An 18,915-nucleotide genomic window follows, 5' to 3' on the forward strand; every position below is an offset into this window, starting at 1 on the left:
AACTTTTTTTGTAGACGAAACGCGCGACAAAATGGCGTACAAAATTTTGCTCTTCGCATTTATGATGAGTTATTACTATTTATTTTTTCTGGCGTCTTTGTTAGATTAATTTGTATGTTTGTTTGAATTTTTTTAGTCAGTTGTGTTGTATGTCTGTGATGTATGTTTACACATTTTTGACTGCTGGATCCCAATTATTGTTACATTAACCTTTTATGTCTGTTTGGGTTGCTTACCAATTTTTTCAATATAACGGAACTATAAACAATTGTCATATAAGTGGTAGGTTTAGCTAGCTATAAGCCAGGTCTAACCCACCATTTTCTTTGGGAAATGCCTATACCAAGTCAGGAATATGGCAGTTTTTCACTTGTTCCGTTGATTGATAACGTTTGATTTTGTCAGTTTTTATGGACTTCCCCTTTATGAATTTACCTTGGAGTTCAGTATTTTTGTTTTACTTTTTTGTCAATTATAATTAGGGATAAATATATTATCAGGTATCACTTGATACATATGCATCATAAGAAGGTGCGTTCGAAACGTTTTTCCTGACTAACCTTTACCGCTCAAAAACATAACTTTGGAATGCCAAAGATGTTTGAATACTTGATAGTCTACAATTTAAAACATAATCAGTGATGGATATATATGCTTTCCTTAGTTTTGTTTTTACTTTAAATAGCACAAGTTAGTAGAGGGTACTATTTTTCTGGTCTACAGTGTAGACTCTACACCGGTCTGTCCGTCCGTTAGTCAGTCCCGTATCAGGTTAAAGTTTTTGGTTGAAGTATAATAGCATAAAGTTGTGGTCATATCAACTTGAAACATAGTACACATGTTCATGATGATGTGGACTTTTAAAATTATATGCTCATATTTCGATTTTGACCCTCATTTCCCGGTTCACTGAACATAGAAATGAGATACAGTTAAATTGAAGCATTATCATAACGTTTTTTGTTAAGGTAGTTTAACATTGAAAACTAATAGCCTGACAGAAGAGACATAAGTTGACGAAATACGTATCTGGTGCATTGAAATTGGTACTGTTAATGTAAAAGTATATGCCAAATAACAGTTTTGACACAGGGCAATTGTTCACAACTAGTTAGTGCAAACAAGAATTTATTAATGTTAATAATAAAAACAAAACAATTTTTACCTCAATTTTACGATTCACTAAACATGGACATATGATCGTGCAAGCGGACACATGTTATAGTACATATAGACGTCATTCGAATAATAGAAATAGAAGATTTGTATGATTGCCAATGAAAAAACTTTTAACCAGAGACCAAATGACGTAGAAGTCTAGTTACTTATATTTTCGTAGTCTTTAGTAATAACATTATTGGAACCAATTTTTCATCAGTGTACTGCACCAGACGCGCATTTCGACAATTCTACATATACATAATACAATTATATCGTACGACAATCCACCAGAACATGAAAACTATATGCAGGCACATTACTAACAGACACTTGAGAAAGTAAATAAGTAGTACCCCTGTACCCCCCCCCCCCCCAACCCCCACCCCCCCAATACACTCAAGAAAGTAAATAAGTAGTACAATCCCCAAAAATAATTTTGTGCCAAAATAAAATAAAACACATTTACATATTTACAAACTGAACTAGACGTTTAAATGTCCTGAATTGAATTAGTGTATTTAATTGTCATAAAGAAGTAAACCAGAAAATGTATGATGTTTGCGTAATTTATGTGCGTACAGTGTCGAGGTAACACATTTCAAATGATTTTATTCCCGATTTTCTAATTGACTTGAAATCTGCAAAATGGACTATTTAAGAATGTTTATAATAACTCTCACGTAAAATCTCAGTTTATCTATAGTCTATGTAACAATATTTTTTTTTACTTTTTAATTTCAATCGACGTACATGAAATGCTTGTCTATTCTGTTACCGATACTAGATCAATCGTTAATTTATTTCTTCATTTAAATGTGAAACAATTCAGTGATCATATAAAAAGCACAAAGCATTCTAAAAATTGTACACGGCACGTTTCTCACATATCACTAAAGACTTTATTGTATAAACTTCACGAGACACATGTTCAAAAATATGTCAGGTTTTAAAAAAAAATCAGTTTTCAGCGATTTTTCACCAAAAAAGCCAAAATTTACTTCAAAATTACAATTTTCTGAACGAATTTGATGTTTTTCTTTTTTAAAACCAAAGAAGACTACATTCTACAAATTTAACAAGACACATGTTCAAAAATTATGTCAGATAAAAACAATGAAATTTTCCAGTTTTCAGCGATTTTTCAACAAAAAGTCAATATTTACCCCAAAGTTACAATTTTCCGATGGTCTGACACTTGTCGATTTTTGATATGTCAAAGAAATGGGATAATACTGCCTTGTTAGTATCAGATAGTTTCTGGTGCAATTACTTTGAGGTTAGGTTAATTTTGCACTAGAATGACTGGACTAAAAAGAAAATGCAAGAACTTAAGTAAAAAAATTAAGTGCGTACCCTTCTATCACGTCTATTCTGTTACCAACAAATCTATAAATGACAACAATACTATACTTGTAAAAAGTGTAATTACGTGTTGGACACCAAGACCACACTGAAAGCAAAACATAATCACTGCAAAAAAAAAAAAGAAATAGTAACTGTTATTTAACAACAGCATTCATATATATAGAAATTTGTCTATAGTGTTACTGTCTTTCCTGTAACTATAGCTAAAGTAACAAGATAAAAAACATAAAGATGATGGTTTAAACTAGTAACTTTTATTAAATTTTGCAATTTTGACTTTTTTTTATAATGCCCCATATAGGAATGCTCTATAGATGGTTTACTACAGCCCTATCCAATTTTCAAACTGGCCATCACAGCCTTTGAGCGATAGAATTCTCGTCGCAAACTACTAAATGTATTGAAATTAGACGGAAGAAATTTTTCTGGAATGACCCTCCGCCAAAACTGCGACTGATTATTTCGAAAAATTTACAATTAGACGACGACCCCTTTCATTTTACCTGTCAAAGTCAATGTCAACAGTCGGTACCGAGAATTTCCGTTAATCTCTAGTATTAAGCGGCAAATTATTATGTCCTTTCACATTTACATATTATGCAGATGCAAAGGTAAACGTACAAAAAACCTAGTTTGATAAATGTAATAACTCTGTCGCCTTTCATACATCTCCCCCAAATTAGGTGTTACAGTGCATCACTTGTATTTAGGTGTGTGTTTGGAGGAAATCAAATCTTTTTTTTTATTCAATAAATTTAAACAAGAGTTGACATAACGTTGGTTTTCGATAAATTCCCCCTATGGCAAATATGTATTTTGATTGGTTCTTCGCTATTAGAACATAATCCTCTGGGCATTCCCTTTATGAAAAAAAAATTATATAATTTGATGAACATCAATGACTTTTTTTAATCCACTATCAAATAAGAGATGACTAAAGCTAAAAAAATCAATCAGATCACCGCCATCCTACTCAATGCTGAGTAGAAAGAATCATTTTGTTGGTTAATTGACCCCTTGTGATTTACCATTTGTCTTACCAGCATTAGCAATTAATTAGAGACATTGAGCAATGCACAACAGGGGTGGGGATCATATTCGCGTTTTTACATCAAAGACTTTGGATTACATTTGTCGATTTTTTTTCTCTGTAAAGTTTACCTCGATCTAATCAAACGTTATGTTTTGAAGTCTTTGAAATAAATGGAATATTTCCTCCGTATCCGATGTCCTTTAAAATATTTGTAAGCAGCAGCCTAGGTTTTCATTTTTGTCCTTAGGTGGCATGAAGAAAGAGTACCTTGCAGATCAGTTGTTTCGCTAAAATTAATATATATTATATTACGGCTTTTAAATGTTCTACCTGTGTAATCCAGTTACTTTGTTTAAGACATCAAGAAAATGAATTACACATGATCAAATTGTTATCTGAAAAAAGGGGAAAAGATTCGCAAAAAACCTTGTTATTAACTTATAATTGCTAAATGAAATGGGTTAAAAATAGACAAATAGAATATGCTTTCAAATGCAAATAAGAAAACTAACTAAACACTTGAATAATTGCTCACAACCTCATAAAATTATCCCCACCCGGCCTGGCGAAGTTAAAAAAACGGACGAACAGGCGGTTTCCCACACCAGCCGCTTCATAAAACCGGCAATACAAAAATACGTTTTAAAGACAAGTTTGATGACTATCATTACTAAACCATATGCCAACATGATAACAATGATTATAGTTGTCAACAATAGTCTTATCTTAAACTTCTTATTAAGATACTGTCCTTATCTTTCAGATAATATTACCCTATATATAGAGAAAAGGTGAAAAGGGAATACAGGTCATCAAATGTACTTTTCTACTTTGACTTTATAGTATTTATTATAACTTATCTTACTTCTAGACCATACAATATCTGGTTGTGATATTTTCTAATTAATGTTCATTCATTTGAACAATGATTTTCACGATATTTCCACTGACATTATTATGTGTATATGCAAGAGGTAAGTGTTTTACAAATAATGTTTCCTATATGTCAAGAACTTTATTTCTATCAAGACCCAAAGGATGGCAGGAAAGGGTTGCCACTCCCCCCCTTTTTAAATGAGAATGAAAGAAAAAAACTTACAGAAATGACGAATATTTTTCTGTAACATTTCGAATTTCAAATGTGAATACGATATAGAGTTCTGACTAATTCATTTATAGGTACATATTCAATATACATTTCTTTTGATGCAATAACGTTTAAAAGTGTGAATACGATATGTCATTTAACACTAGCGTGTATAAACAATGGGAGACGAGAGTTTATGTCAATGGATAAGGATAGAAAGTGTTGCGAGGTTATGTCAATTGAATTAGTATAAATAAAAGAGGTCTGTTGTTGTTAAAGCTTCTTCAAATTTCGGCACGAACATGCATCGTTCTGATATTCATTTTGTATGGATGTATCAAGTAAGAAAAAGGTAAATTTCAGAATGTATTGAAATGACTTCTTCATTTTTTTGGAGGAGGAGGGGGGCATTGAATAAATATGGTTGCTTTGAACAGAATAACTCTTGCATGTGCATTAGAAAAACATAAATAGCTGTAGCCCGAACGAAGTAGTCACCGTATGCTTCTGTAAACCTATTATAGATACCCTAATTATATATTTGCCCTATCCTATCTTAACTTTTCAATCATTTTTATTCTTTTTAAATTATGAGAAAACAAAATGATGTCTTGCAAATAAGCATAGCCTGCAATATTTCAATGAAAAAGGAAGAATCTATTGTTGGTATCCAAAAAAACTTTTTTATGTTATATTTCAGTAGTATTCTTCTGTAATTAGAAATGATAGTAATTATCGTATTACTTATTTTGAAGCAATAACATACATATTTAATTATAATAAAACCCTCTTGTTGCATTTTTTCAAAGGCGTGCTTAAAAACAATCATCTAAATTTTAAAACAAAATTAATAAATATTATTCATATCAGATTTAATATTACTTATGACTGAAATTTAATGTACGTAATTATAAACAGCTACTTTTCGATAATTACATTCCAATGATGTATTATAAACCAATGTCAGTTTTGATTTCCAACACTGCATATAAACATATGGTATATCTATATCCCTATTTCATATAAACATAATAAATCATGATAACAAATGTATTCTATGAAGCAACTTAAAGTCATAGACCGAAAAAATCTTTCTGACTTAGATGAAATGGATAGTAAAGATGGTGTTTGTTTGCACTTAAAACTGGTAAAAACCTCAACGCAGTTTGTGCATGTGCCAAGTCGTGCTGAGCTGCATGACCGTGTCTTGTTCGTTGTTGTTGTTTTTTTTTTGTTTTTTTTCATCTGTTTTATTTGAAGGAGTCGATTTTGTGGGGTTTTTTTTTGTAGTCGTCTTGCGAAGTGAATTTGATGTGTCATTGCCGTGTAGAACATACCACAGGATTTTAGCTCTTAATAACTTACTAAGATTAATATTATCACTTTCGTAGACTATGTCCATGTTATTTAAAATTCGTAGAATTAGACAGTATGATGATTTAATTTCTAGTACAGGAAATAGAAAAATAGAATTACGTAAAGCAATCTTTAATTCATAATTATTTAAACTACAACTTTTCTATGTACGCTTTTAGAATTTTGGTGTTCGTCCTGCTTTTTTATCATAGTAGTGTCGTCTATGCTCTGTCTGTCTCTCTTCTTTTTTTAAGTTTTCTTTGTTTTTTTGTTGAAATTCTCGAGAACATCATATCCTGACTTTTCGACTTCGATTTTTTGTACTCTTTCTCTCTCTCCGTGTTTGTGTGTATGTATGCTTTAGAGAGAGGATCATAGTTTTATGGTGTTTTATTTTTATGTCTTTTAGCTACCGAAGTTTGTTTTAGTAATATTGGATGCTTCAAAAACATGACACCGTACAATAATTCTATGGGGAAACTGCCAAAATCCCCCGACTACATAAGAACCAGTTTTACCATGCACACGAGGAACAACAACACAGTACAGTTAGATTTAAGTAACCCTTTAAGCATTACTGGTTTAGGCTTCAAACCAAAGCAGCAAACTATCATTATAGTTCATGGATTCCATAGTAGAAACACCAGTGAATGGATTAAGCCTTTGGCGGACGCTTTTATGACCCAGGTACAATGTATAATATATATAAACAATTGCTATATTAGGTTCCAAAAAAAAAATCATCCCATTTTAAGTAGACCTTAGATGGTTTTTGGCTATTCGTTTTAGTCCATTTTGGTCACATACAACCTTAAGTTTATGCATCTTTGGATTCAAAACTTTGATTGTGAGTTTTTACGGATGAAGGTAAATTCAAAAAGCGTTTCAAATGTACAAAGGGCTCTTCTTATTTACTATTACAAATAATAAGAAAAATCTACTAGAATTAATTTGGGTTTTCTTCTTATGACCCTTTTTGGTCATATTGCTCACGACGTTTACACGTATTTATGCATTCCTGGCCACCGTTTCACAAAGCCTTCTTAACTTACGATCATCGTATCATTTTACGATCCGTTTACGTGTGGTTCTACGTTCCCGTTACGTGTGTTTCACAAAGGCATCGTAAAGGACTACTAAGTTGATCGCAAGTTACGCACTGTGTATCATCGTAAGTGTATCGTAAAACGGAGCTCTGTAAACAGGAGGTGTGAATCGTAGTTTATTTACATCGGAATATGGCACAATCTTCCTTCATAGATCGATGAGTCGAGTATGCCGATGAGAGCGGACGTGAAAATGTTTGCAGAGAGAAACCTTCAACATCATTGAAATTGTTTTGCCAAATTGGTTTCATGGATAAATATTGTTATCCTTACATCTTACATTTTATGTTTTGGGTCTATTTTGTTGTTGAGGAAAGTTTCTGCAGATATTTTCAGGTTTGTTTGAGACATGTAGTCAGATGGAATCCATTAGTAGTTTCCATGTGGGAAACTATCAGACCAATCTATTTGTTGTTTGAGGGTTTTAACTGTTGTTCCCCTAATGGATCGGTAGTTTCTTTCCGAAATGCTTTATCGTAGGATTTTCGGCTTTCCTCTACCAGCAATACAGCTGGGCATTTAGCGGTATTGGTTTGGAATCCAAGTATGTCCTTTCAGGTTTCTCGTTCGTTGCCTTGGCATTTGTGCGGCATCTGGGGTGACCTTATCCTTTATTTTGTATATAATTGTTTTTATATTTTGAATTTTTATATTTTTGAGGACGAGCGAATCAGGTGAGTGGGTGTGTTCGTATGTTTTTCATTTGTAGACGAAACACAAGCCTTATATCTTTGATGGGTTACTTCCTTTGATATTCAATAATAGTTTTTTTTTCTTTGTATCGGAAATTTGAAATAATAAGAGAGTGACGAGATGTGTTTATATCTGTTCAAAGGATTAAACGAATTTTTTAACAATTATTTGATAATGTCTAAAGTTATTATAGTACTGCAACTTTAGAGGAGATATGATTGATTGATTGCTGTTCTTAACGTACAGTGGCAAATATTTCATGCAGATTTATGACCAAGAGAAGAATTTATTTTCAAACAAGAAATAAGAAGTTCCATGCGTTGTCGTTGAAAAGGAATTAAAAAAAAGTCCAATAAAAATAAACAAAACCAGTGTATATAATGTGCGAATCCTGAAATACCATTTTCACTGTATCCGTTATGAACTTCTAACGTAGAATGATAAATAAACAGACGACAAATTCATGATTTTTGAATAGAATAAGAAATAAGATATGATGTGTACTGTTTTTATAAATTCGTGATATAGGTATGAGATGCGGACGAGTTTTCATCGCGCCTACAGCCATCCAGGTGTAAAATTAATACACAAATAGATAAATATTAAGAATAGTTCACGAACAGAGTGTGCAACCGATTTAAAAGCAGCAGTTAAGTTTCATTTGCAGAAAAATGTACCTTTTAACATAATTATTAATGTTGTATAACTTAAAACAAGTTTTGTTATTCAGCTTGTTGATATTGAATTAAATTCCACTATGCTGTTTTCGTTATGCGATTCCTGTTTACTGTCGAATAATGATACTAGACTTTCATTTTCACTGTAGGGGCGATTCATTTCTATTGTACATGCGATGCATTTCACGGAAGGAAATTAATTAATTTTCATCACATAACGTCTTAATTCAGCCGACTCTCTAACAAAATTTATGAAGTCAGAAGGATTGATTATATGTGACCCGCCACGACATTTCCAGGCTTATGGAGGTAGAACATCATTGTGAGAAAAACGCCGTTAACTATATGTGACTAGCCACTTCCAGGCTTATGAGGGTACATTGTCTAAAATTTGCTTTTTGTATATTTATCTAGAACATTCTGAAGCAAAAAAAACTCTGTCATGTTATTATGACGTATTTTTTGTAATAACAATGAAACGAGTCATTTCGAATACCGACATGATATTGAGACTGTTCGATGACGAACTTTTCATTATCGAAGACACTAATTTATAAAATACAAAATTATTGTATTTTATTGGAGCTTAGTAATCTTCAACAGCGTATTTGAATAAAAATTTCAAACGAATTAAATTTACAACATTACAAACAGTTCTTAGCTCTATTTTAGAAAATGTAATTTAAACTTGTTAAAATGAAGTTAGTATAAAATTTGTCAAAGAAAGTTTTTAGAATTCCTTTTTTTTAATTTGTCTTTTAACTTAGATTTATGATGCATGTCTCTATACATAGTATGCGACGCGTAGTAGTTTATTAGTAGTTGTTCTCATATATGCATTTGATACGGTGCATTTATTATGGATATATTTTAGACTCCATTTATGAAAATCTATAGAGCAGAGAATTTTGATTTTTTGTATCAATTTAAAATGTAGATTCAAATATTTATATGTTGTTGATACAGACAAAAAGATCTATCATGTCAAAATCATGATACAATAGGAAATTTTCATATGCACGGTCTGAACACAAGAATTTACAGAATAAACCTATTTCTTACTGAATAGAGAAAGATGGCTAAAAGAATTACAGAATACAGAAATGTAAACCCCCACCCCCTTTTTTCCCTAATCCAGACCCCTCATATATCATTGTGACGGATAGTTTTGTTTGTTATATTTAACTGTTTTTATTTTCGAAAAGAATATTTGTACAAGGTGTTGTTAATAAATGTAACGGACAATATATACCATGCCCTCTAAGCCGACGTCGTAATTTCATTTTAATGAAAGAAAGTATTCAAAAGCTTCTCTCCCTGTGCAATATGATTTATTAAACTCATTAGGCAGAGCAATTTTTATGACTACTTGCATAATTGTTTAATCGTATTAAATTCTGTATCAAATTTATATTAATAATAAAAGTTTCAGATCTTTAATATTGAAAAATTATTTACTTGCATTAGTATTGATATAAAAACATCCAGTTCGTTTTTTTGTGTTTTTTTTTTGTAGATAAAAAAAAGCGAATACATATGTTCAAACTCTTTTAGGTCATTTTTTAGTAGCAACAAACAAAAGAACTATGTCAATTGGACATGCTTTGATACTATATCTGCCCTTGAATTTTTACTTGATAACATTTTTGTTCACTTTGGAGATTCCGTATATCGTCAAGTTATCGGAATTCCAATGGGGACTAACTGTGCACCACTTATTGCGGACCTGTTTTTGTACTGTTATGAGTTACAATTTATGACTAAAATCAGCAAAGACCCATCGAAACAACATCTGATACAAAAATTTAACAATACTTTTAGATATTTGGATGATATATTGGCTCTCAATAATGACGACTTCAGTATGTATACTAAAGAAATTTATCCTGTTGAACTTACTTTAAATAAAGCTAATACTAACAATGACCACTGTCCTTTCCTCGATCTTGATATCTATATCATTAACGGGAAGCACAATACAAAAAATTATGATAAAAGAGATGATTTTTCATTTCCTATCGTTAATTATTCATTTTTAGATGGTGACGTTCCCTTGTCACCATCTTATGGTGTTTATATATCTCAACTTGTACAATTCGCTTGTGTATGTAACAACGTATTAGATTTCAGCGAGAGAAATTTATGTATTACTGAAAACTTATTACACCAGGGTTTTCGATATCATAAATTAGTCAAAACATTTACTAAATTTTATCATCGGTATAAGGACATCTTTCCTAAATATAACTCAACATGCAGACATCTTATACGTTCGGGCGTTTCACATCCAATCTTTTATGGTAATATTCTTTACAAAGCACAAAAATGTCAGTATTCACCTCAAAAGTTAACAAAACATTTAAACAGACTTATTAAGAAGGGATATAGTACCGATACTGTTGTCAGGTCATTAAAGATTGCATATTTTGGCTTCAACATTGATTCACTTATAGGGTCTTTGCATCGGAATTAAACACATTTATTCTAAAACCAGTTGTTGGCATGATACGGGTTATGTTACCTATTCTGACATCGGACTCGGACTCGGACTTCTTTTAAACTGAGTTTTACTGTGCGTACTGTTGTGCGTTTGTTTTTTCTACATTTGCTAGAGGTATAGGGGGAGGGTTGAGATCTCAAAAAACATGTTTAACCCCGCCGCAATTTTGCGCCTGTCCCAAGTCAGGAGCCTCTGGTCTTTGTTAGTCTTGTATCATTTTTAATTTAAGTTTCCTGTGTATAATTTGGAGTTTAGTATGACGTCCATTATCACTGAACTAGTATACATATTTGTTTAGGGGGCCAGCTGAAGGACGCCTCCGGGTGCGGGAGTCTCTCGCTGCATTGAAGACCCATTGGTGGCCTTCGGCTGTTGTCTGCTATATGGTCGGGTCTCTTTGACACATTCCCCATTTCCATTCTCAATTTTATCTGTTACACTAAAACAATTGACTAATTAAAATTGTCACATGGTGTCTTCTTATGTCGTCTGAATTACAATGTAAGATATTGATCTGTAGTTTAAATATTCGCGATCCGTAATTATTATCTAAAATGTTTATTTGGCATGCCATTCTCGATAGAAGTGCGGACGTGAAAGAAAGCACTCTTCACAAAAACGTGAACGGATTTATAAAACGTCATTTATAAAACATAATACGTGAATCTGAAGATAGAAGTTGTATTAAAATTGAATGTTGACACCGATATCGACCTGTTGGATGTAGAATTTATTTTCAAAATAGGTGTTTGTTTAGAATATACCATTCCACGGAGATTACATGCTTAACAAATCTCTGCAGTTTTCAACTTTGTTTAGTTTTCAAGACTGATATGATTTGGAATAAATTACCATTTAACAAAATTATTTATGATAACCTTAAAAACAAAATTATTTATGGTAACCTTATAATTAAATTGAACTCATAACACACTTTATGTTGTGCTAAATATTTAGTCTTGCTTGGTCTTCTATCCGTTAACGGGAATTACAGGTTTACGAAGAAAACATTATGACGGCCGGTACGATCACTATCGTTGTGCAATAGGCCCCTATGTACTAAACTTTATAAAAATTAAAAATATAGATGATAAAGAAATATAAAAATCTCAGATATAAGTATATAAACTACGGGTATATAACTCGAAGTCGTTAGTTTTGCTTTGTTACGGTGGGATAAATCAGTGTCATAAAATAGGCGCTTTACCGGAGAACCAGTGAGTAGAGCAAAGCTAACAAAACCTGCGTTTCAGGAGTAAGTGCATGGGACCTATTTGTATCATGTTTTATATCTGGTTCTATTGCCAATGTTATTTCATTGATACTGTGTCTATCCAGTCTGTATCTGGATATAATATCCATTTCATTTTCAAAATGATCAAATGAAGAAAGTGTGGTTCTAATATTGACTATTCTTCTTCGTCTTCTAACATTTGCGGCATCTTGATCGAGAATAAAGCCATCTTAGATATGATTTAATTCATATTCGCGGAAAAACTACGATCGAGATACGACTGGGTATAGCTGTAGTAAGTTACGCCAGGATTTACGTATTATTTACGCTCATCTTAACTTACGACGGCTTTGTAAAACGGCTGTAAAACCTACGATTTATTTACGATGAACGTACGATGACACGTAGACTTACGAAGGCTTTGTGAAACGGTACCCTGGTCTTAAAATGTTTGGGTTTTATCGTTCCTGATGACGGTAAATCCAGAAAAGGCCTCCGAATAAACGAAATTAATAAAGTATTATTTTCATTTACTAATTATTGTTCCCAAAATTTTCATCTTTTTTATTTTTTTTCTGAAATATTTTTCAGGGTGAAATGAACATTATTGTAGTTGATTGGTCCGGAGGTGCATTTGATCCTTATGACCAAGCCGTCGCCAATACACGTGTTGTTGGGGCTGTTATTGCTGAATTAGTTAAAGTGCTCCACAACTTAACAAATACAGAGTATTCTAATATTTATCTAGTAGGCCATAGTCTGGGGGCGCATATCTGTGGATATGCTGGTGAAAGGCTGCCAGGTCTTGGAAGGATTACAGGTACAATATAAAAATTATATTTTCATTTAAATGTATTGAATTGATTTCAATGCCTGAAAATGAAATTTGGGGGCCTTTGTTCTTATTTCTGAATCTTAAGTGTATGTGTGTGAACTGTTGCTCGTCTTTTCGTCTTTTTTCACGCATGATATGTACTGTCTTTCTTCGACTTAATGAAATATTTTACTATCCCCATATTATAGTGTTTTTTTTTAAATATGGAAAGAATGCTATGCTTTTGGGATTCATAGAGAAAAACATATGCTATATAACACTTCAAGACAATATATTGCAGGAAATAATCGATTCAGTTCTTTAACTTTTAGCTATTCTATTCATTTAAGTTAATTTGACCTTACTCCTAAAATACGTGTATCCGACAAATGGGAGACACTCACAGACACAAATAAAGTTAAGTTTAAACAATAAATCAATTCATATTTTTTTTCGCTGAACTAGTATACATTATTGTTTAGGAGCCAGCTGAAGCCCACCTCCGGGTGCGGGATTTTCTCGCTGAATACCCATTGGTGGCCTGGGCTGTTTTCTGCTCTTTGGTCGGGTTGTTATCTCTTTGACACATTCCCCGTTTCCACTCTCAATTTTCTTCTATATGTTAAAACATATGGGAACTGAAAAGCTACAATATCATATAACATAATGTCACTTTATATATTACATGTATGTCGATTGAAAAATTAAAAAATGTGCAAATTTTGGTAGTAAAATCGTTTGATAGTTTTAACTTTAATTCACCCTTCACATCTCATCTATTCATTTTATTCGAATACCATCTAGAATTTGAAATATCATTTTTAGCTTCTCGAAAAATCACAAATAAAATCCATAATGTCTCTTATTGACCGAACTATCTATCGATATACCAAACTATTCTGTAAAAAAAGTAATACACGTATTCTTTCTTATGGATGGAAAGGAAAATAACGAAAAAACTTTTCAAAATGATTTTTACATCACATTAGTAGTAAGTGACTTTGAACTAGCTTTCAGTAGCTGCGAGTAATCTGTGTTTTTTAGTTGTTTTTGTGTTTCGTAACAATCATTTGAGTTAATCAATTTCCAACTGATTTTTACAGTTTGTTTTTATGTTGTGTTGTTACACCACTGTCCACGGTTAGTGTGTTGAGTACTCACAAACATGTTTTACACTGCCATGCTATTCATGTGTCTATCCCAAAGTCAAGAGTCTTTAATGCAGTGTTTGTCGTTAGTTCATGTCTGTTTGTTTTTGATATTATTTTGGTTTTAAATAGGCCCTTAGTTGTCGCGTTTTAATTGTATCACATTTTGTCATGTCGGGGCCTTTTAAGGATGTTCGCTCCTCTTGTTTTTGAAATTTTGCCAGATATTCGGAATCCTCTGGTTTTATCCATGCAGTTCCATTAGAGAAATTTTGCCCACTAACCCCTACTTTTTTTTTCATAATTTTTTTACATATAGTTCAAAAGGCCATATTTGAAAATCTTATAAAATCCTTGTTATTTTTTCGTAGTTTTTGAAAGGAAGAAAGGTCCCAATGTTTAATATATGAAAAGTCTAGAGAGAATCGTTTCCCGCCAAATTTTCAATGGCTATTATCTAGAAAACAAGGACACAGACCCTTCATTTTTTTCTGCTTTTTTAGTTCTTTTATTTATATACTATCAATTTATAACAGTCTTTTAAAAAGCTTGTTATTTTGAAACAGAGTAGCGAACATCCTTAAAGCTGACTTCACGGTACTGGTTCTGCACTTTGTCAAAGGCCGTACGGTGAACTATAGTTGCTTACATCCACGTCATCTAAACTCTGACGGATAGCTGATTCATTTGCAATCATTTCGCATAGCCTTTAATTCTGTTTATATTATAAGGATATCATGTGTAACGTCACTATTTACATGTACCAATGCATCATGGGATAAATTCGTCAAGGGTAAACTCACGACCACCAGGCAAGTTGCATGTATTTATTATTTCTAACCATGTCAGTAATATTTGTATGTTTCAGGTTTGGACCCTGCAGGGCCATTCTTTCAATACGTTGATTCTGCTGTTAGAATAGATTCGACAGATGCAGACTTTGTAGATATAATCCACACAGATGGAAGCAGTAAGTTAGCACTTTTCGAACATGTATTAAAGCATGATATCAAACCACACTTATCTGGATTGACTAGTATTAATAGTACTACTTGTCTAATATACCAGAAATATCTTTTAACGCCGTTTTTGTTTGTTTGTTTGAATAATTTTTAAATTTTCAATTGGTCAAAATCTTGCGCTGTCCTTTGAATTTTTATTTTCTAATGTAGTTCCACATTCATAACTTTTGGGTTTTTTTCTGTTAAAACTTGACAAATTTTTCAACGACTTACCAAATTACAAACATTTTGGTTTATACGTTCGAAATGTCAAATATTTGTGAAAGAATAGTAGCGTGTTGATTAATACAACGAAGTTAAATAGCTTCAATCAGATGTCTGTATTTTTAACCATGAGTAAGTTTTAATGTAACGATCATATAAAGCTAAGTGAAGATAACAAAGAGGAGACTCAGGATAATGTTTATCATAAACAAATATGAAGTCACATATGGAGCAGCATCTGCTTACCTTTCCGAAGCACCTGCGATTTTTGTGTTGTGTTTTGTAAACTGTTGTCTTTTTTGTTTCTTCATTATGGTATACCAATGTTCGTCCGTCTATCCGTCAACACTTCGTACGATAACTCAAGTTCGCTTTAACCAATTTTCACATAACTTTTACACAACATTAGAATTGACAAAAGAAAACTCCCTTTCGTTTTTTTAACTTTTGACTTTGTCATTCCAGAGTTACGGAACTTTGACCCTTAGATTTAAGGCTATTTTTTACTAATCGTGCACTAACTCCAGTATTCCTTAGATTATTTTCTCCAAACTTTACATTATTGTGAGGATTGAAGAAAGGAAGATCCCTGGCTTTTTTTTCTATTTTTCGGTTTATCGTTCCAGAGTTACGGAACTTTAACTTTTACATTACAGGCAATTTTTCAGAAATTGGACAGTATTCCTGGAGTGATTTCCTCTAAACTTTACATTATTGTGGGCATTTCTGAAAGGAAGCTCCCTTTTGGGTTTTTTAAAGCTGCCGGTTAGTTGCTCCAGAGTTATTGGACTTTAATTGTCAGATCTTTGTAATTTTTTCACATTACTTGAGTTTGCTTGAATTGATTTAGTGGAAACTTTGCATACTTGGAACTGGTTAACATAACAACAATTTCAATATGCACCATTCGGGCGTATCATGCGCTCTTAGCGCAGCTATTTAATTGCCATGGCATTGTCTGTCAGTTTTTGCCTTATGGGCATGATTATCCCATTGGTATCTTTCGCTTCTCTTTTAAACAAATTGAGTCATTGGCATTTCATATAAAAGTTTAATTGTATAAATTCTTTCAGGATATGGTTTGAAAGAAGCTGTTGGTGATGTTGATTTTTATCCAAATGGTGGTGCGCACCAGCCGGCATGCCTCTCAGATCGTACGTTATCTGTTCATTTGTTCATACATAATCGTTGTTCTGTTTAAAAAAAAATGACCAAAAATTATGATTTGTATATGCTGTCTTCAGAAAATAGGGATTAACACTAATGGGTACTAAAATTACAAAACCAGACACCGACAGCCACTCTATTGACGAAAAGTAACATATATCATACGAAAATACTACTAGCTTGATTTGTTCATCAACACCACGCGTCTCTATGACTAAAGATTAAAGTTATACTCGCAATCCATTGGAGTGCTGACAAAAACAAATCCTGATGAACAAGAAAAATAATAAGATAACAACAACCAGAAGTGCGCATGCCTATTGTCATTGAAAGGAATTAAAATATAAAAAATAACTTGAATTGCCAATGATAGTAAAAACTTGTATTGCAAGATGATAGACAGAGAAAACACTCTTTAATTATTACTTTTAAAGAACATGTTATGTCATATCAATAACACATGTTTTGAAAATAAAAGGATAGGAACAAGACGATTGGGTAAACGACAATGAAATACGCAAACGACAAAAAACCAACACAAGACAATAAGGCATCCAGAGGTTTATATATCAACCGTATACTTACTGACAAACATTATTTAGTTTTAGATGTGTTCCTTTTTTTCAGATTTAGATCCATCAATAGCGTGCAGTCATGTCAGAGCTATTTATTACTTTATTGAGTCTATAAATCCATCATGTCATTATAAATCATTTCCATGTAAAACAAAAGATGATTTCCTTTCCGATAAATGCAATTCCTGCGGAAGTGGATGTCAAGAAATGGGATATAAGGCACATAGGAACACTTCAGGAACATTTTATCTTAAAACTAGATGGCATTATCCGTACTGCTCAAAAAACGTATAACATGAAGTTCTTCATAAAAAATAAATTAGTGTTTGTATTTTGAAATGTTGAAAGTAATATTAGTTTACATCATTTTGTTATATGCAAAAACTGCTTGTTGTAAATTATCTATTTAAACATGAAATATCACCGAAACACTAACCAATCATCAAAATAAAAAGAACACAAGAACACTCCGAAATATCCAAACATACATTCAAAAGATCAACAGACCGAACTATCCCAACAGTCGTTGAAATAAAAACTCAAATGATTCGCAACCATTTCAAAATTGTCCCTTTGAAATTCGTGTCAACACCAGCGATTTCCACAGTAAAGAAATGATGGGTGGCTATTTAAGGTCCAGTGACACATATTTCATTCATCTTAAGAACGATGTTATGTATGCGACATATTTGTAAATGTAATCTACTTTGGGCTTGACCTTTTCACAGAGCGTCACTGTGCATATTACAATCCTACCCGGGTTGAATGATACCATTAGGGCAACCAGTCTTTGCTGTTACTCATAAATGTCAAGTGCTTGGGATGCACCGAATACAATATTTCAAGACTTTGATTCGACCAGGACTGAGTTTGACAGTACAAAACCACGCTCTCATGGTGAGCATGCCACCACGAGACTTTCCTCATACAAGAAAGGATACCAAAAATAATTATTCTCCAAATGAAAAAAGAAAGTCATTGCAGTTAATAAACTTATTTAATTGCTGCAAGGTATTGCATTCAGGTAGCGCATCCTGTTCTGTTGCCAAAAGAAAAATGGAAAATAAAACAAAGGAACGCTATTTATTAGTATACCCATTAACACAAAGCTCCAATTGATTAAGAATCAAAGGATACCGAAATATTATATGTAATCTTTGGTATTGGAGACAACATATTGAAAAATCGTATAGAAAATCACAAAAATAATTGGTATGTAGTATCAAACACTCATACGAGTCAATACATATTACTATTTGGTTTGTAGTATCAAATGCTCATACAAGTCAATAAATATTACTATTTGGTTTGTAGTATCAAATGCTCATACAAGTCAATAAATATTACAATTTGGTTTGTAGTATCAAATGCTCATACAAGTCAATAAATATTCTAACATAGCAGTAATTTAATATAACACGTGTATAACTTATGCCGTTTTTATTTAGGGAGCTACCATTTGATTTTTATGGGTGGGGGGGGGGGGGGGGGGGGGGGGGGGGCTAGGATGAAATTTGAAAAAAAGGCAGGACAGGAGTTTTGAGTAAAAAAAAAGGCAGGATGAGCAACTTGGCAGGATGACAATTTATGTAAAAAAAGTCAGGATAAACTAATAAAAAAAAGGCAGGACCGAATAGAGTAAAAAAAATAAAAAGGCAGGACAGAGATTACAGCTAAAAAAAAAATGCAGGACAAAATTTTTCATCCTAGCCCCCCATAAAAATAAATGGTAGCTCCATTAACACAAACACAATCTTCACGCAACTGTCTGCT

General features: G+C 32.5%; 1 protein-coding gene across 2 annotated transcripts; it reads left to right on the forward strand.

Moving 5' to 3' along the window:
• Positions 1-4,427: 4,427 nt before the first annotated feature.
• LOC127706985 (inactive pancreatic lipase-related protein 1-like) lies at positions 4,428-17,473 on the forward strand. 2 transcript variants are annotated; one of them, XM_052211741.1, is made up of 6 exons: positions 4,428-4,533; positions 6,412-6,689; positions 12,804-13,032; positions 15,043-15,144; positions 16,474-16,554; positions 17,195-17,473. In XM_052211741.1, exons 1-6 carry the CDS (start codon positions 4,485-4,487, stop codon positions 17,434-17,436), a joined length of 981 nt encoding a protein of 326 aa, XP_052067701.1. In that variant the 5' UTR covers positions 4,428-4,484; the 3' UTR covers positions 17,437-17,473. The 2 variants fall into 2 exon arrangements, with proteins under 2 accessions (XP_052067701.1, XP_052067704.1); XM_052211744.1 differs by lacking the exon at positions 6,412-6,689 and having other exon boundaries at positions 4,436-4,533.
• Positions 17,474-18,915: the final 1,442 nt, after the last annotated feature.

The sequence above is a fragment of the Mytilus californianus genome, unplaced genomic scaffold (assembly GCF_021869535.1).
Source record: "Mytilus californianus isolate M0D057914Y unplaced genomic scaffold, xbMytCali1.0.p SCAF_6, whole genome shotgun sequence".
Classification (NCBI taxonomy): Eukaryota; Metazoa; Mollusca; class Bivalvia; order Mytilida; family Mytilidae; genus Mytilus; species Mytilus californianus.

What these genes read in the sequence shown, in the direction of transcription:
- LOC127706985 (XM_052211741.1), top strand. Translation starts at nt 4,485, where the DNA reads ATGATTTTCACGATATTTCCACTGACATTATTATGTGTATATGCAAGA. An exon ending in ATTATGTGTATATGCAAGAG is followed by an intron (nt 4,534 to 6,411) that starts GTAAGTGTTTTA and finishes TATGTCTTTTAG; the next exon opens with CTACCGAAGTTTGTTTTAGT. An exon ending in AATCCACACAGATGGAAGCA is followed by an intron (nt 15,145 to 16,473) that starts GTAAGTTAGCAC and finishes AAATTCTTTCAG; the next exon opens with GATATGGTTTGAAAGAAGCT.